Here is a 20,539-nt window from a genome sequence, read left to right as displayed (position 1 = left end):
CAATAGTCTCATGTTGAGTTTTTCCCAAGTTTGTATTGTATTCCATTAGTATTTGTAAGTAAGTGGAGCAGAAGATAACCATTTGTCTTTGTCTAGAACAACTCAAATTATTTAGCATGATTGATTCCACATATTGTTCAATGATTTGCATTATAGCAACATAAAAAGTGCCATGTCATTAGCAGAGATGTTCTCAGCATGGTGTTAATATGTTTTGCAGTCTGAACACAAAAGCACATGCCTCCATACTGTGTCTTTTATATCGAGGGGTAAACACATCACACATTTGGTCTGATTTGCTTTGCTAATGCTTTGAAGCCCTGGTTATGAAGATACAGGCTGCAGGATAGACTCATGAGCATTCCTGGAATGCAACTCACACTGTTGGAGCCAGCAATATGCTGTCCTATTTTCCTCCAAATCATCAGATCTGTGATGCTCTCACATGTTGAAAAAGATCACATCAGCACTGCTGAACCTCAAAGGCAGAGCTGACTCCCTGCAGATGTCTTATACCAGGTTGTTTGCTGTTAAATAAAGGAAGAAATTCACAAACCATCTCCCCAACCCTCCCCTAACTCAGATTCTTTCCTTAAAACCACTATAAGGAAATTTAATTTTGTGTTAATTTGGGCTGTCACCAATAGTGGTATTATTTCTAAGCGCCAGAGTCCCTCCAGAAAACTACTCCTGCAGCAGGGTCTGGCTAACTGCTGAGTCCTGCGTTGTCTCCCTTCCCTCCAACAGGACCAGAAATCTGGCCTTGGCCTCCAGCAGAGTGATTTCGGTGTTTGCTCCAAGTGGGGGCTTGCTTCTGGCTGGAGGAGGAGACGTGCTGCTGGGCGCGGAGCTCTCCTCCTCTAGCTGGAGCTTCTGACTGCAGGTCAAAGGCGGCAGTGTAGCCGCATCTGGATCAGTCCACAGCGGGCAGGTCTCGTCTTAGGCCCCGCTGGAGTCTGATCTGAAGGAGATTCTGGTGAACCGCCAAGATTTCCTTTTATTTTTTGCAGAATAACTAAATAGAAATAGACATCTTCTCGCTGAGTGACTGTTCAGGGGCTATGCTCGTGCCCACTTATCACCTATCCCAACACTGCATTGCACCGATGTAGATCTCAGTGACTTAAAGATAGAAGTCACAATCTTAATAGAATGTAAAATACTTTCAACATGGAGAAGCACCACTACAATCAACCCTGTAACTGTCATCTTTGATGTGGTGTCCGTCAAGTTATACATGTGAGGTCCAAAACAAGCATCCCTTTCATCCACTTCTTCTGATATGATGTGACTTTAGCATTTTAAATGTTTTTTTCACTATCACGCCTCATTGCACACTGCACAAACATATAATCAGTCACTCTAATTATACTGAGGGATATTGACTCACAAGGTAAACCAGATAGATTAAACACAGTTTGCTTATAGACAGTCTCTCACACCCTGTTTCAGAGGTGAAAAGAGCTTAGTATGTACTGTATGTATGAAGCTACAGCAGCTCAATTTATTCAGTGAATGGTTTCTTTTTTTTTCCAGCACTGTAACCCTCTTGGAATAACTTGGAATAACAAAGTATCTGGATCTCCTGACACCTACAGCAACCAAAATTGGCAGATAATATAGCATTTTGCTTTGTTGGATATCACTTTAAATGTGTTCTTGCAATTTGCCTAGAATGTAATTTGTAACACACCATGTTGTGTTATATGATTCAAATATGATCTTCTTATTGAGATTATTACAGTCACATGGTATTATTATCAACTCTTTTGAGGTAAATTGGTACAGATGTGCCGTGAACTGCTGCAATGTCAAGAAAAAAAAAGAGAAAATAATCCTTTCCCTCATTACTAAGAAAACACTTTGTGTTGCTTATGTCCAATGACAGAAGACTAATGTGATGCAAAGAAACTAAATCCTGTTTTACAAGCCTAGTTAGCTATTAGGTTTGTGACCTTCTGGAAATGGTGGTGGAGAGAATATTGATCTTCAATTTGCTTTTGGTGCCTGGGCAAACTGCTTACTGCAGTTACACATATACACATTTTCAATTATCCATGAGTGCACAAGCACTTAACACAAATTCTTTATTTCTTTCACACACAATCAGTACATACCAACACTATTGATTTCAAACAGAAAACCTGGATTAGGAAACCATAGAAAGACGGCATTATACAGAGCTTACGATGATACTAAAAGAGCTGGGGCGAATCTCCAAGGACTGAAGACTTAACATTGAATAGGTATTGCATTTCCACCCACATAATGCACCAACCATAAAGGCTATTTCGGAAAGGCAGCACTTCTCATGGGCAGCAGCAAAGCAGGTAAAGCCTACTCCAAAGTACTAATGGATTTTTTAGGCAAGGGTCACTGTGGATCATCGGCAGTCAAGATGAGGGGTCGGCCAGTCAATGGAGGTGTTTAAGCTCAGGTCAGCCGGGTGAACTCCACCAGTGATACAGCCGGGACAATTAAGGGCTTCAGGATACAAGAGAATAATAGAGGGTGGATGCCTTTATTAACATACAATTAAACACAAGCTTTCATACACCCTTGAGCATTACAGAAACATGTTAATTATGGTAAGTGGGACTTGGGTAAATGTTTGATAGAGTCTCTTTTTCATGAATTCAGCACACTTGGCCATATGGCTCAATGCACTGATTTAGACATCTTGCCTGCCCACTGGATCTTATTATGGTGATTAGATTGGGCTTTTTGCTGTCTTTTGTTCAGCTGGTTTCATCATCACAGCTGGTAAGAGAGTTAGATGAAAATCTAAAGCCCTATTTGCATGGTATTAGTATTACTTGGGGACCTTTAGTAATTTCTAATAATTGTGGCCGTTGTCTGTAATCTTAATCTTGTGTGAATCTTCCATGCAACTTTATGATTAAAGAAATAACTTCAAAATAACAAGTAGTTACCAAAGAATTAATAAAATAATTAATAAGGAATGACCTAACAATTTTTGTTGATTTTGGCGACCCCTTTGGACAAATGCTGTAGGACCGCTCCACCTCACGCCAGAGCTCGGACTGCAGGTTGAAGGCAGCCCTGATGCCCCATCTAGGTCCATCCGCCATGGCAGAATAACTATGTAGAAATAGACAATCTTCTTGCTGATGGTCTCGTATGTAGGTCACATGGCATCAGAGGCATCAGTATTACAGTGAGTGTGTTTCCTAACCAGTTACAAACTCCTTGTAGTAACTTATTATATGACCTGTTTTCAAAAGTTCTTCACATTAGTTTCTTAAAGACAAACCAGACCTAAGACTAGATTTAAATAATTTTGAGAGCTTTTTGCATTTAGGGGTTATGTTGTAGTAGTTTGTACTCACTTGTCCAACTACAACCACAACTAACTCAAACTACATGGAAGGAGGAGGATGAGAAGGCTCACACCTGAGGTTGTGATTTGTTGCTGTGAGTTCAACGGTATTGTTCTAGCCTGGCTAAGGGAACCAAACTATGGGAGAACAGTTTGAATAAATCAATCAAAACACGATTATTGTGAACATGCCCTAAAGCAGAAAAAGCTGTATTTACTTGCATGGCATTAAATAAACATGGTCAACTCAACACAGTCTTCACCCCTGCAATGGACTTAATGGGAGGAAATTGTTTTGCAGCAGTAGCCTCCTTTAACACCATGCAGGGGGTATCATTTTGGGTTCAGAGAGATGTTAATGGTTCAGAACATCTGTTACGCATCGTGGTGATCATCATTAAGATACTGTGGGTGGTGGCGGCTCTGTATGGCTAAAAGGACATTACCATATGCTGTGGCATTCTGATGGCACTGCGCGAGTGTGTAACTGCTGGGCCACTTTCCCACAGCATGGCATAGCTTTGCAGATTTGCATACTGTATATCATTGGAAGGGTGTTATTTCGGAGAGAGCTTTTGAAAGTCAGATCTTTTGCTACACTCTAAGAAATGACTACTATGTGAGACTATTTTCTTACCTTGAGTAGGTTGGACGACTGTCACAACATCTCTACATCTGCAATCAATCAATACTTTTTGCTTTAATAGATGCATTTCAAGATGACAATTATGTAACCCCTGGCTTTATATATAATTCTGTACTCATGCCATACGCACAGCACTCATGGTATCAGGGTTTGCTGGTTGTCATAGGCAACTCTCTGAGGACTTTTGTATTTATGGGCCATAAGCTCACAGAGCCATTTATCACCCACTCTTTGTCTCACTTCAGCACAATAATGGAGAGTAACACCTAGTTTCAGCATCAAGCACATGTGTGTCATTTTTAAGAACAACTAGCTAGCTAAAAGAAGTTGGTGTGATAAAATAATATTAAATGTTACTGCAAATAATAATTTTTTCTTGACCTTTCTCTATGTAGTGATTGTTGTGCATGCTGCATTCTGCTCTCATTCTTGTGCATTCGATGGACTTTGTGTTTTGTTTATTTGGCTTGGCTCTTTTGTGAGCTGGAATATTTACAAGCATATTTCTTTGTGTCCATGCATACATCCTATATGTTAATCAGTAAGCTGGTGTGGTATATTTTCAGGTCTTGCACAATACAGCGAAGGCCCCAAGTGTTTTTGTCCTATATAAGAAGCAGATGTGCAGGATACCAGGGGCTGAAGGTCAAAGGTGTAGAATGACGGAGCCCCATACACGGTCTTGACTTCAGCCCAAATGTTGATAAACATGTACCCTATATAAGGGGGTGCAAGAGCCCGAAAGGCAGGTCTTCCAGATTCGACTCGAGACCTCCGGGCGCTCTAGACGTCCGTCATGACATGTGTTGCTTGTTTGTAATAAACTTTATTATACCAGCAAGAACAGTGTCCGCGGAGCATCCTTTCTCATCACTTCAACAGCACTGTCGCATGAAAGATACGACACTGGATAAGAAAGCAGATGACTACAGCAAATCCCTCTATGAACACGATGCAACTAACGCATTAATGAAGATGCATATTTGACCTTTTGTCCCTGTATTTATATTTGCTCTGAAAAGTGGCAAGATATGAATATGTGTGTATTTTCATCCTTTAACTCCTCGGCTTCAGCGTCAGAGCTGCACTCATGAGTGGTCCAAATGTCAAGCTTATTAAATTGACTACTATTTAAAACAAGATTTTATTTTATAATCTAATGCCATGTAATGCAAATGTGACTTAATTTTACATAGATTGGTAAAATGATGGTGATGGACAGAGGAGAAGGGAATTGTGCTGTAAATAGGCTTTAAAGTTTGCATGGAAACTTTGGTTGAACAGCCTTATATTGTTTGCTTTTTTGTGATTTTGGACACCCTTCCCATTAGTAATCATTAGATTGTACTCACTGAGTAAATTGCTCAGATCTTGAAATGTGATGTGGTTGTTTAAAAAGGTTGCAAACATCCATCACTGTTTACAGACCAAGCTCAGGAGTCAATATTGACCTTCAGCAACTTGCCGTATTTGTGGCTTGCACACCCTGTGCAAGGCTGTACCTACTTTTGGTCTGACCTCAAAATACAGTGGTAAAAAGAAACTGTTGACTTGTTAGCAATTTACCAAACGTTCTGACAGCTTTTTCTTGTCATGAGTAACTTTGTTGTAGCACTGTAGCTATGTTCCAAGATCTCACTTTGTGGGTACAATGTAATCACGACCGATAGGCATAATGGCCAAACTATTAAAGTAAGAACCAGATGTATCCTTCAATCCCCAAGCTGCTAGATATTCAGGTGTTTCTTCATCAGAGGACTGCAATTGTTTGTCATTTTTTAAAAAGTGGATCCCCAGAAAAAACGTTTGGGGAATACTGTTTTAAAGCCTTATTAGTTTGTTTCCTGCCAACACAAGGGTGACTGCCTGATGAGCAAGAAAAAGGAAGCATTTCAGTGGCATCATTTTTCATATTTAGGCCTGAGGAAGGTATATTTCAATGTTAAAAAGATTGAGCCCAAATGAAGTTATTAGACCTGAGTGCAAGACTGGTTTTGACTTTGTGATGTTGAGTTTAAAGTCATTCGATTTATGACTCTTCTGGTAAGCTAAAGCTGTGGAGGAGTTTTATTTCCACTGCTCCTAGACTGTTGAAATATAGCATCCATCTTTTCTATTATGTTAATGTGTATTTAAAACATTAAGCTTTCCTGTGTGAATCCACATTTGCTTGAAACAAAGACTCTCTTTCCTGCTGCTGTCTAGGTGTGGCAGTGTGGAGGGAGTATGGAAGTCCTGCCATGTGCCAGAGTGGCTCACATCGAGCGCACCAAGAAGCCCTACAACAATGACATAGATTACTACGCTAAGCGCAATGCCCTGAGGGCCGCTGAGGTGTGGATGGATGAATACAAATCCCACGTCTACATGGCCTGGAACATTCCCATGAACGTAAGTTTTTCTCCATCTAAGATCACTCCTTCCCACAAACCCTGAGCTCTCTTTGCTCCCTATTTTCTCACTTGCTCATTCAGACATGCAGCCAGAGTCTCCGGAGACAGTAGTCAATAGAAATTCAAAATTCAGATTTCATCCCATTTGACCTTCATACTGGCAGCAGAGCAACGGCAGAGCGAGGGAGAAGTGGAGTCTGAATCTAAACAGATGAGAGAAGAGCACCAAGTGAATGAGATGAGCCTAACGTCTAATCAATCTATTTTCATACACATCAGTTTAGTTTAATTGCTTTCAAGGGTCTTTGAGATGGGCTCCAAAATAATAAACAGCAACTTTTATTAATAAAGAGTTTAATATTGAATCCTAATTGCCTCTGAGATGATTGTCAATGAAGGCTTTTTAGCACTGTCCAAAACAACCACACTGCTGTTCATAACAAAACAATAGCCGGCTGTGTAGCAGTCACATGCAGGTCTGAAATGCTGCGGATGCCTGCATGTCCTCTAGAAATCTGGCACAAACATCATTACATTAGAACTCACTAAGTGCAGGCAGGAAGTATTAGCTGGGGAAATGTTGTTACCCTTGAGTGCAACATGGAGAACATGTTGAGGGGGGGAGGACTTTGACAAACTAGCCAATCAGGCCACATCCCTTCTCCAGTGTAATTACAAACACAGTGGCATGGCACGTTATTACCTCAGCTGTCCTGTTGCGCAGAGTTATTTTGTGTACAGTACAAAGACCCAACGCTACGATTATTCCATCTACCCCCCTCTCTCTGAGCCCGCCCATACACACAATCCCAGCTTCTTGTTATTGTCTGAGGTACCTGCTGAGAGCACAATTACTTTGGTGGGGGAAGGCTTTATGATTCACCACAGTGGCCAGCCCCAAGTCCAAATACCAAACTACATCTCACTGAAATTTAATGCATTTGTTAGTGTCACTTTATGGTACAAAAAAAATTTCATTTCCCACTAGAATTTCTTATTAACAGATGTTGAAGTGATGATGTTGATGTTCAGCAGCTGGCTATAGATCCCTACAGTAAGGGGAAACTGATGAGAAGGAAATGCCTTTAAACAGTGTCTGATAATAAGAGAGTGTGTGTGGTTTTTTTGTGTGTATTTGCAGCAATATCTATGGGAATGTCATTGTCCTTTTTTATGCATGGGTATATTTTCTATGACTATAGAGAATATGTTTGTTTGCATATCCATGCACATTTAAGTCGTGCACTGTACATGCATATAATGCTGTGTGTGTGTGTGTGTGTGTGTGTGTGTGTGTGTGTGTGTGTGTGTGTGTGTGTGTGTGTGTGTGTGTGTGTGTGTGTGTGTGTGTGTGTGTGTGTGTGTGTGTGTGTGTGTGTGTGAGTGAGAGAGAATCAGGATCAGGCCTCTGTGCCAGGCAGTGCAGCTATTAGGCATTCCCTTAATCAATCTGGGAAGCCACCTCCATAAGGCAGGCAGGGCCGTGAGGGCTCATAATTAAGCAGCTGATTAGAATTTGCTCAGCACAGATCATGTCTAATGAAAGAACAATAAAGGTCCCACATGACAGGCACATCTATCCATCTCTTAACTAAATGCTTGTTGCATCCTCTCAGCACCACAGCACTCTTGCGTCGTTCATTTCTCAAGCAGCCAGTATTCTCACTTGGTTCTTAAGTAAAGTGCCCGCTGGCTATGAGCTTTTCTTTCTTTGTTTTGTACCATTTGTTGACAGAACCCTGGGGTTGATTTCGGGGATGTCTCGGAGCGCTTGGCCTTAAGAAAAAGGCTGCAATGTCGGAGTTTTCGCTGGTACCTTGAACACGTCTACCCAGAGATGCGGATCTACAACAACACCATCACATACGGCGAGGTGAGATACTTGCTAATGAAAAATTAAAAATACTCTGCATGTTAATTTTGCTATTTCATCGTCATCTGTAATTATATTACAGAGCTGTGGTTTAAACAGGATGCATACACTGAGATAACTAATGTGATTCCACAGATGATAAAGAAAATGAGTTGCTGACAATGTATTATTTATGAGCTGTAAGGATCTGTTCGGTGACTTTTGTGTCTTTTTTGAAAATCATTTCAGGTTAGCAGATAGCTGTTGTAGTTTGTAAAAAAAAACATATGCAAGTTAGCAGGGGTCAAACACAAACTGATATGAGCAGATAAACAAGCATTGATGCGTCGACAAGCTCAAAGTCTCCCCATTAAACAAAATAATGAATTCACTATAGCCAGTCTAAGGTAAAGGTATCTTGTTGCTATAGGCAATGGAGCATCACCACACAGGATTAGATGCAATTTCCTCAGAATGAGTTTTAATTAAACACTTATTAGTTTTCCATTCCAACTTGATTGTTTTGCGCTTGGCTTCGCACTCAGCACAGTGGGGGAAGAAAACAGGATTATGACAGGTTGAAGAATTGAACACACTACATAGTCAGACACTATTTGGAGGTTTGCTGAAACGCACAATTTTTCGTTATATCAATTTTAAACAATGGAAAACAGTGGCAAATCAATATGCTCTGCAAATGCAATGTCAGAATACATCAAAATTAACCTCTAGAATCATCAACGCGGTGTGAATTTGTTTCCCCTGCCGCATGTTTTGGCTCTGGCGCCGAGCTAATGGATTCCTCAGAGCAGCAGCCACTTAAGTGGCACTATTTCAGATCTGTCTACAAGCCTTGTGTTGCCACACCGCCGCCACAGCAGAAGTGAGTCTCATCTGTCACTGAGCATCAGCGGCACACTCGGGCACGCTGACCAGACCAGCAGAGTGGAACCCTCTCTGACAACAGCACATGATAGATATGTCACAACCTGGAAATGAAGCCGTGCGCATTCAAATCACACAGAACCAAAGCTCACGCACAAAGCACACCACCATCTGGAAGCCTGGAGGAGAGGGAGAGACAGACAGCATGTTAATATTCTGTCATGGCCAGGTCATCACTTTGAGATGATGTAAGACTGTGTGAACAAGCTGCAGTGGATCTGATAGACAGGAATAAAATGATTCAAGGCTAGTAAACAAATAAATAATTGGCAATTGGTTTTCTGTCAGATTAAATTTTGTGGCAAATGTAACCACAGCAGCCAGTTGGCAGGAAGAAGTCTTGGAGCAGTTCAGTTTTTGAGCAAAATTCTTGTTATCCCCAACACCATGTTATTGTAACGGTATTGCTCCATGTCTAAAGCCCTCAGACTGTTATTAGTTTTTCAAATAGTATCAAACAACAACTACAACATCCAGCACACCATACACGACACTGTGGATACACAGGTAAACAAGCAACATAACACATCAACAGCAATTGGACAACGAGAAAAAGAAAAGAAAAAAAAAAGAAAAGAAAAATCAAACAAAAGCTATCGAGAAAAGAACAAAAAGCAACCCATATCTCCAATATAAGGATTAGGATTCATAATTCTTTATGCATAAAATAATTCCAAATCAGTCCAGAAAGCAGAAAATGGCACTTCATGGGGGCCTACTGGTCAACATTGGTTTCAGACACACAATTAAAATATCCTTCTAATATTTCGAAAGAATGAATAACTGAGAAAATATTGGCCAGTAGACTAGCGGGGAACGATGGTTCAACCTCCGTGGGAGCATAAACACATCCCATCACACTGCATTCCCCAATGTGGTAGCCTGTTAGTAAGACACAGTGCCCTTCCTTGTCTTTGATTTTTGACATGACCAGTTTTGTGACAATAGAAAGACTGCTTGTCTGACTTTGGGCTTGCAGGGCCCCCCTTTTGATGGCTTGGAATGTGACTCAGCGTTTCTCATGATATTCTCATGGGTAGATGTTTCATGCTTACACACAAAGATGCTCTTGTCTTTTAAGGCAAACTCCTCTGCCAGGGTGGCAGCTTCCTGTAAGGTGGTTACATTATGTTCATTCAGGTACACCATGGATCGCTTTGCAAGAAAGTTCTTAATTTCCTCCAGCAACATCGATTCCATAGTGAGCTGAAGTCCGTAGCTTTGCTTGCTAGACATCATCAATCAAAAAGTATCCCCTTTTCTCGTGCAAACTCAACAAATGTTTGGGGAGGAAACTTACTGTCTCTACGCTTCAGGTACCCACTCATAAATCTTAAGTATGGCATTTACTTTTTTTCACACTTAAGACTCCTCAATGGAGAGGGCTGCACATGCCTCTTGTGCTTAACATACCAACTTGCATTGCAGTAGTAGGGGCCAAACATCCTTGGGCCAATGCAATGCAGCAGCAATCCTTTCAAATGCACTGAAATGAGCTTCTACTTCAGTTTACCGGAATGGAGGGACCAGGAAGTTGTTCTTGCTTACATCGAATGTCAGAGGAGTTGAAACTGAAGGAAGGAACACAGCGTAAGGTTCAGTAGGGTTTTTTTTGAGACTGTAACTCAAGCTGGCGGATTTGTATAGCTGTGTCAGCTTCAAGCTTATGGCAGCTTAACTGGAATTCTAGCTCCTATTTATGTGCTTTTTCTATTGCTTCAAGTTCGAGACAAACTAAGCGCACCTTTTAACGGGCACGGCAGGGTCGCTAAGGCCAGAATAATTTACAAAACCCCCACACTAAGTAGAAAGGAAGGAATTCAACTGGCCTACAGAAAGAAAAAGAAAAACAATAATGGGCTCCCTAACTGACCACAAAACAGGAGAAAACAGGAGACCTCCTACACAGCTATCCTTAAGTTATCCAGACTGGTTACAAAACACTTCACCACCAACTAGCCAGCCAAGACAGAGGATAACTGTATAGAGCTGTACCAAGGAGCAATCAAAACAGAGCTTTAGCAGTGGCAATGCTCACGACAGCAGCAGCAGCCAACAAAGCTTTAAAGCCAAGACAATAAAGGGCAGGAGTTCTGGATCTGTGGGTTGATATCCAGCTCCACTGACGGACTGATGACTCTCAGGAGTGAGTGCTCAAGGCACTAAAAGGGGACATGACAGACCTGAAACACAGAGAGACAGCTCTCTTCCCAAAAGAGGCCAGAGTAAAGTCAATGGGCCACTGCTTAACATAGATTAAGCAGGGTTTTTAACCAATTGACACCCCTGAAACTGATGAGAGAATTGAGAGCCTCGCCTTAATCTTAATTTGCAAAAATGATTGTCCATTTTATAATTAATTACATTACATTACATTACATTACAGTCATTTAGCAGACGCTTTTATCCAAAGCAAGAGTGCACCATTTTAATAAATCTGCCTACTTGCTTTCTTGCCGAGACTTAGGTGAGACGATCAATACTATTCTCATGTTTGTATGTGAATCAAAAGATACAGCCAAGAGATGGTTATATTAGTTTAGCAAAAGATCGAACAAGTGAAAACAGCGAGGCTATCTCTGTCCAAAGGTAACAAAAACTACCAACAGCAACTCTAACATGTCATATCTGCTATTGAAAAAAAACCTCACTCACTCAGCAGTGACTTCCTAGAGAATTAAGATTAAGTTTATTTAGTGAGCTTGTGAGGTGCTGGTAGACTGTAGATTCATACCATATTTAATTAACAGATATGACTGTGGTCTAACTTCTCTCATTTAACTCTCAGCAAGACAAATAAGTATTTTTTCCAAAACGTCAAACTGTTCCTGTATTATAATCTTCGTGCCAATGTACATCCTACTAACTGTAAACAAACCTTCTATCTTGTTTCATCCTAAGTCCACCCATACTCTCTTCTTTAAAAAGTATTCATATACCACCTGACCTTCCGTGTTGTCTTTTAGGTGAGGAACAGCAAAGCTAGCGGCTACTGCCTGGACCAGGGCTCTGAGGACGACGACAAAGCCATCCTCTACCCGTGCCACGGCATGTCCTCGCAGGTCAGACCAGACTCATGAACTGTTTGCATGTCCATGTTTACTGCTGTCTTCATTAAGCAGCCATGTTCCGCAGGCATCAGTCAAAAATGAAATAAGTTAAGCTGTCAGTCAGTCCATGTATTGTATAGATTCTTCCAAAATAGCATTACATGTCTGATTTTTATATTTGGTAAATACATTTCAATTAATTTATTTAATCATACATTTAAGAAGGAGTATTCACATTTTCCAGGAGGGCAATATAAATAAGTATTGCCCTCCTAGAAAATGTAAATACTCATTCTTGAATTTATGAATCAACATATTCTGCATTTCAACAATTGAGGACTCTGCTCAGGATGATGCGGCGTAATTACTTTCCTCTTCAAGTCCCATAGAAGTAAAATCATTTAAAATCAAGTGTTAGTAGCAATAGCGCTATTGCGCTGACTACTTTTCATAATAAAGAGTTATGGACTTCCACACATCCCCATTGAAGCTTTTAAATTAACAGCTAGAACACACCCAAGACACACGGCGGGCAGATTATAACATGATCTCCCAAATCACTCGTGAAGGGGTAACAATAAATGGTAAATAGAGTCAATTATAAATCTACATTTGCAAGTTACATAAATGGGGGAAAAGCCTGTCTGAGGAATCAATCAGGACGCATATTTTAACAAGTATTCTGGTTAAACAGTAATAAACTAGGCTATGGTTGAATGCAAGTAAACAGTCAGTGTGGAGAACGTTGCCCAAAATGCAATCTCGGAACCCATGGGTTATCAACTGAAGATGATTACATTTTAATTTATTTAAAATTAGCTTGTTAACTTGCTACTTGTAAAATAATCAGGTTGTCTCTCAACTCCAACTCCAGTATAGGACTGTATACAATGTGCAGCAAACTCCTCCGCCAGTTTGGACTTAGGCGGCTACATATCAAGGGACACCAGTAAACCGTCCAGACATAAATTAAATATCTAAATTATATATAAATATTTAACAATATACAGTATCAGTCAAAAGTTTGGACACACCTTCTCATTCAATGGTTTTTCTTTATTTCTTTATTTCTTTTTTTCTACATTGTAGATTAATATTGAAGACATCCAAACAATGAAGGAACACATATGGAATTATGTGGTAAACAAACAAATGCTCAACAAACCAGAATATGTTTTAGATTTTAGATTTTTCAAAGTAGTTGAATGAGAAGGTGTGTCCAAACTTTTGACTGGTACTGTAAGAGAGAAATACATATAAAGTGATATATAGAATATGACAGGCTGCAATTAAAGCTGCAATGCAGTTGCAAAAGCTGCAGATCTCAACTGAATTACATTCAGAAAACCTAAACATAGTGTGGAAGATGAAGTGCACTTATAGATGGCTTTGGGGTCCAAGTAAAAAGAAACCATCCATTTCCTTCCGATTATCCGGGGCCGGGTTGCGATGGCAGCAGGTTTAGCAGGGTATTCCAGATGTCCCTCTCCCCAGCAACATTTCACAGCTCTTCCTGGGGGATCCCGAGGCTTTCCAAGGCCAGATGAGATATATAATCCCTCCAGCAGAGTGCTGGGTCTAGGTGCAAAATCCAAAAAAACGTTTTATTACCATTAACTAAGAGGCCCCACACTTTGTCTCTCATCTTTAATATTATGAAGATCTTGGTAGATCTTTTCATGTTGAATGCTTCTTCGTGTAATGGTTTATATACAGTATCTATAGTAATCCATGTGCAGCAGTCACATTAAAGGATATAACCTCTCTCTTTTTCCATTCAGAGGGGAACATGACAAGGCTGCCTCTATTCCTTTCTTGTTTAATTAGCACTTCAACCTACTGCAGAACTGATAAAGATTCAAAACAGACTCAGGGCATTATAGTTGGAGAATGAATGAAACAAGACTAGAAGTGCATACAGATGATCGGTAAGCACCTGGTGCACGAAAACGTTAATCCGTCAACATGCTCAGTTACAGCTGTGTTGACAAATACTCTTTACCTATATTCCAAGTGAAAAACTAAAAATAAGGGATTACAGTGTACAGATCACATAAAAAGGTATAAATGGGCCTTAATAGATAGTGAATCATTTTTACTAAATCTTACAAAATCTTACGTCTTGTTCAGTGATGAAGACACATATTGCAAAAATAAATTGACAAATCTTACTTACTAGAAATAATGAAATGCCTCAAGTCAGCCACAAAATATATCTGAATAATAATCAATGAGAGCTTGAGTTTGAGCCAACACATAAGTTGTGTCAGTAAAAATAAATCAAATCTATTGGTATAACTAGGAAAGTTTTTTAGTGGACATTTTCCTCATGCCCTTTTCTACTTCGTGTGGGTGAGTATATTTCCCAAAACTCTACAGAAAATCATGCTCCTACAAAAACAATTTGTGAGAATCGCAACCCACTTAAATTCTTGAACATTATTGTGTCCTTTTCTTGAGTGGAATTCAACTTCTTACAATTCATGATATTTATTCTTTCCATTATGTACTTTTATATTTAAAATGCAATTCAAACAAATAAATTCACAGATCTATTCTTATTCAACCTTACAGTCATCTAATTTCCATCTCCCCAAACATTTTCGAATCAGAAATTCATTTTAAGTCACATACAGTGGTCCTACTTTATGCAACTCTTTTGATCATTCAGTGGGAATTACATAAAGTTATACAAGGCATACTTTCATCCCTCTTCTAGAGACTAGTTTTTTAAGCATAACATTTATATATTGACTGTGTTTTATATGATTCAGGTAGAGGTAATCAATAACCCTCTTAAGGCTCACCACCCATTCATTCTCATTTGTTTAAGTTTAACCTGTGCAAATAAACAAAACTCAAGCTCAAAACTTAAACAATTATTTGAAAACCTGCAAACAAAATAATCTAGTAATCTTCATAAAGTCATTCAAATAACTTGCTTTCACAACAGCTAACAGGAATAACAATACATTTTTGTTGACACGTGGAACTGTGAACATATTACTTTGAAACACAGAGAATGTAAAGCCCAAAATTACACCGTGTATTTAACACTATCGACCTTCCTGGAGGATCTGTATTTGTTTTTTCTTTAATAGTAAAATAATCATATGATAAGGCTCATGAGAGTCAAGTATTACAATGAACCAAATCTTCACACTGCTTCATGATAAGTTAAAATGTGTGTAAATGTTTTCGCTGGCTTAATAACACTGTATGATGTCAGTATGGATTTGGAACACACATTACAGAGACATTTTTGTGACTGCAATAGCTATCTGAGCTGCTCAGTAGAAAACACTGGACCACTCCCAGGTGTGATTGCATGTAGCTATATGAATATGCAGGCAGATGCTGCTGAAAATAAGAGTGTTTGCTCAGTATGACCTTTACTTGAATAGATACCACGACAAATGACACTGTGGTAGGGACGCTGTTGTCCTGTTGTTGTGCAAAGAAACAAAAGCTATTCCTGAAAACAAATCATGCAAATTCTATTCATGCATATTTCTAACATTTCCCACCTTTCCAAACTGCCTCTCTTGCTGAGTGACATGTTCATTATTTGACATGGGAGGGGGTATTATAAGTAGGCCAGCAGCTCACCAGCTCTCCTTTATTCCTCTACAGAGAGCTCAGTGGGGTCCAGTAATGTAAAGCTTCACTGACTCTTTTAATCCTGATCCCCCGGGGGAAATAAACAAATGGAGACAAATTTTGTGTCGTTAATATCATTAGATTATAGTGAAGACCGACATTACTATGAGCGGAGGCAGAATTCAATTTGGTGGGACACTGTGATTTTGCATTCCTTTTTACCATTGCTCCGTTTACTGAGGACAAATTATAATTGGCCAGAATAATTCTTCATTGTGCTTCTTAGGAATGTGTCTCTCTCTGCGGGCTCTCCCAGTGGAAATCTAAATCATGGACAATGCCTCACCTTTGTACGATAATGTAATGCAGTGACTGCATGGTGGAGGGGCTCCAAAGCCTGCATCCTTGCTCTACACACACACACACACACACACACACACACACACACACACACACACACACACACACACACACACACACACACACACACACACACACACACACACACACACACACACACACACATAGAGACAGCAGTAGTCTGTTAAAGTAAGTAATGTATCTTTAACCATAGATTTGCTGTTGAGATTTGAGTAGAGCTCTTGCCTTTGTCTATTCAGCCATTTGGCTATTCATATTCAAGGTAGAAAATATTGATTATTATCATATGTGCAGCAGCGCAAAGTGCCAAAGGACTGGGAGAGGTGGATAATAGATCAAATTGTGTGGTGATTAATAAAAAGACCCTCAGCAGGTCACATCACTGGTCTCATAGCCATGGATGAATTAATGAACTGATATGCCGGGCAAAGGCTCAGGCACTCAAATTGTCAAATAAACGATTACAAAGACACACAAAGCATGACAAAGAGACACAAAATGACGACTAAGAGACACAAAACCACAGAGAGATGTGTAACAACTACAAGAGATGCAAAACAATAATTAAAGAGGTAAAAACTTCACAAAGTCTGTGCAGTGTGCCTATGTAGGAAAGATTGTGGGGTCTTTTGCATGTCTGTGCCCAGGGGCCCAATGTCTCATAGTCCATCCTTGCCCATAGCTCTCAAACCTCTTTGCCGGCTGTACAATGTGAAAACACTGCTACACAAATGCAACCAGGGGCAGGCAACGGAAATAAAAGATAAAAAATTGTTGGGATAATCCTAAACTATTTAAGTAATAATTCTATCGCACATTGTAAATTATCACATCATACCACAATTGATGTGACAGCGGTGTGTGCACCATATAGCATGTAAGCAATAAAACAGAAACTGCAGTATTAAACCAATATTAATTCAAATTATAAAAGTTTGAAAGAGGTTGCAACTGGATTAACGAGCCACACTAATCTTGCATTTCCTCCATAGATACCCAGAGTGCCGATCACTCTGATTTTTCTAGAGGTGTGTATTTTGTAGCAACCTGGGTTCATTTTATAAAGGTAAACACAGTGGATGGCAATGCATAATAACACCTGCCTAGCATCAAGAGCTAGTTTGCGGTTATTGACAAATTTTCCAAGTGCAATTTTCCCCAAAACAAATATCTACACCGGAGTGCTGCTTGCGCTGGTTGTTGCTCCGCCGTGAAAACAGGGCCCTCAAAATGAAAAGCAATCTTCCTTTCTCCTACAAGGAATCCCAGCCATGTGTACTGAACTTGGATGTGCATGTTGCTGATAGAGGCCCTCTGCACCGCTTATGCTATAGGGCCTCTTTAATCTCCCTTTAGAGGTTTGTGTTGACGTTGGACACTCATGCCTGACTGTAGTCACATATGGAGAGAACATGTGCCGCTGTAGGTACAGTTCTGAGCCAAACCCTTCTTAAGATATTTGTTATAATCTGTGGCATTAATTTACTCATAACTTCCTGGTGGAGCAAGGTACAGGGAAGGTAGAAATGTGGAGATTACAACCCAATGCAATGTACAAACACTTCATCTTGTCACAGTGTTGCACCATTAATGAGCTAATTAAGAATTTTGAGATTGCTTGACCTCCAGAAAGTGGATAAAGAACTTTTCCAATGGTGCGACGGCAATGGAGCATCTAATGTTGCAGCATGAGGCATAGGTTAATTGGCTTAGCAGAATAATTTCCTTACATTATTATTTGTTATGGTCCCATTTTAAATGTATTAGCATACAAACGGCTGCCAGACTAAGCTGTAAACAGGTATTAGTGGGGATTATATGAGGTTTTCCTTCTGCCCAGTCATAGTTTACACCATGGATAAATCTGCTTAGAGCGTTACACTGTAACCCTGAAAGACCCAACACAGAAATCTAAAATTCCACAAAGAGTTCTCATTTAAACTGACCTTAAGTCTCTCACCTGGAGAAAAACAGCACAAGTTCACAGCATTATGTGTCTCGCATTAGACTGAGGGTTTGAAATAAGGTTATGTAACTGTCTTGACATTTCTTAGTCCAAATAATTATCCTTATTAGCATCCTTATAAACAACCCAACCAGCTGTGAGTGACGGGCAAAGTGATTCTTCATTATTTTCTTATTTGTTCAAAGTGGCACTTTATGGCAGAACATTGGATTAAAACCACCTGAATTCTCTCTTCTCCCGAGGAGCAACACCCACACAGGCCACTCACTGCAGCTCCAGTTCCTCCATCCATGCTCCAAAATTCCTCCACTCAGACAAAGTTATATCAGTTTCGAGAGATTTTAACATGCTGAAAACGGCTGAAAAGATATTTGAACAGGATATGAACACAGCAATAGGTTTGCATACTATTACATTTTACACTTCAACAGTTTTGTTTACAGGTTTGTAGAGATCGGAGTCAAAAGGACCTGCCTTTGCAATGGGGTAAAAAAAATTGCTTATATTTGATCTCAATTTTGTAAAACCCCGAATTAAAAAAAAAAAATGGACAGAAAAGGACACGGCATGTTTTTGCATCACTAAAGCATTGTTCTTAATTTCGAACAAATTAAAAAAAGCATTATTTTACACTGACTCTTCCAGGACTTTGAATAACATAACATACATACTGTGTGTGTGTGTGTGTGTGTGTGTGTGTGTGTGTGTGTGTGTGTGTGTGTGTGTGTGTGTGTGTGTGTGTGTGTGTGTGTGTGTGTGTGTGTGTGTGTGTGTGTGTGTGTGTGTGTGTGTGTGTGTGTGTGTGTGTTTCAGTCATGAATGCGTGTTCCCCTCGAAGCAGCGCTGCTGTCGTACTGAAGACCTCCCTATCTTTGGGATCTCATTTTTCAGATGGAATCACTCCCATAAATAATAAATGCTATCTCTACTGTATCCTTACGTAATAGATACGTATCAGCACAGAGCCTTTCATGTGCAGGATGAAACAGACAGGGATCAAGTTTTGGTTTGGGGTAATATTGTGGCATAAATAAGCTGTTCACTGTGGTTTCTGTGAAATTATGTTCAATGAAATATTCTTCAATACCACATGTGATGAGGAACCGTCTTGTGTTTTTAATAAAATGTAATAAAGTTTCCAGTCTAAAAATAAAATGTTAAGGTAAAACATAACCTCATGTTTGGTCAAATTGAGTAAAGACCTAAACCTGACTTTGACATCTTTTAGCATTTTAAAACTATTGCATCAAAGAAGCGTGGTGCAATATTTAGCTTTTTTAAATTTGCACAAAGTACACATGTAACAAGGACATTCTCACTCCCAACTCGTCAAATACCGATGATTGGTCAGTCCCCCCACAATTAAAACTATGAGGCTCTATAAAACCTCATAGTTTTAATTACCTATAGGTTCTCCTGTAGGAACTGGAACATTTTATTTTCTTGAGCAAACTGTTAAATTTGTAAAGGAAGCTGAAAGAACACATTTTGATGATGATAGATGATAACTTGTTCCTCTAACAATCTGGGAGGATCATCTCAAAGCAGAGTGCAGTCTTTATATTTGTATGTATTACGTATAGTTCTATTCCAATAGTTTTTTGTGTATAAAGTGATCTGCTTAAAAGGCGTAAAATGAAAAACTTTTCTATCCGTCATGCACACTGCCAACCGGCATGAAAACTCAAAACCCTGCTGCTTCTGCAGTTACTGCTGTCAGTCTGCGTAGGCAGAATAGCTAAACAGCATCACTACAAAGCACATTCACTCGTCTCATTGAAGCACATTTACAGCTTGTCCTTTCCACGGATGTTCAGTTGTTTGTATTTTTATTTATTTTTTGAAGTTGTGATTGATGCCACAGTAAGTGAGTCCAGGAGTGTGACACATTGGTTTTCTCTATGTTGTAGCTTGCCCGCTACGCTACTGAGGGGCTTCTCCAGCTAGGACCCCTGGGGTCGACCACCTTCCTGCCTGACACAAAATGCCTCGTTGACGATGGCAGAGGACGAACTCCAAGACTGAAAAAATGTGACGTTGTTGCAAGGAGTTCCCAGAGGCTTTGGGACTTTACACAGGTAAAGAGAAAACATCTGATCTTTTGACACTGATCTTCACCAGTTCATTTCAGGCACACCAAATGTAATGAAGGATAAAAAAAAGACAGGGGTGAATATGTGATACCCTAACAACAGGCATTAGAATATGTAAGTTCTTAGAATAAGGTTATTGTGCAAGTTTGTTCATACTTTGGTCATGTGTTTTCGTTGCAGAACGGCCCAATCATCAGCAGGGACACCGGTCGATGCTTGGAGGTTGAAATGTCCAAGGATGCCAACTTTGGCCTTCGCCTGGTGGTCCAGAGA

At 39.8% G+C, this 20,539-nt stretch overlaps 1 protein-coding gene across 1 annotated transcript in view; it reads left to right on the top strand.

Annotated features, from left to right (window-relative positions):
- The window catches only part of galnt9 (polypeptide N-acetylgalactosaminyltransferase 9), a 78,519-nt gene that overhangs the window by 57,528 nt on the left and 452 nt on the right, over nucleotides 1–20,539 (top strand). The window contains 5 exon segments of the mRNA XM_054611146.1: nucleotides 6,192–6,377; nucleotides 8,115–8,252; nucleotides 12,143–12,238; nucleotides 20,084–20,251; nucleotides 20,447–20,539. The exon segment at nucleotides 20,447–20,539 is cut by the window's right edge and continues 452 nt beyond it. Of these exon segments, the coding sequence (XP_054467121.1) occupies nucleotides 6,192–6,377; nucleotides 8,115–8,252; nucleotides 12,143–12,238; nucleotides 20,084–20,251; nucleotides 20,447–20,539 (681 nt within the window).

Source organism: Anoplopoma fimbria, chromosome 13, assembly GCF_027596085.1.
Source record: "Anoplopoma fimbria isolate UVic2021 breed Golden Eagle Sablefish chromosome 13, Afim_UVic_2022, whole genome shotgun sequence".
In the NCBI taxonomy this organism is placed as follows: domain Eukaryota; kingdom Metazoa; phylum Chordata; class Actinopteri; order Perciformes; family Anoplopomatidae; genus Anoplopoma; species Anoplopoma fimbria.
This window is presented reverse-complemented; position numbering and strand designations above follow the sequence as displayed.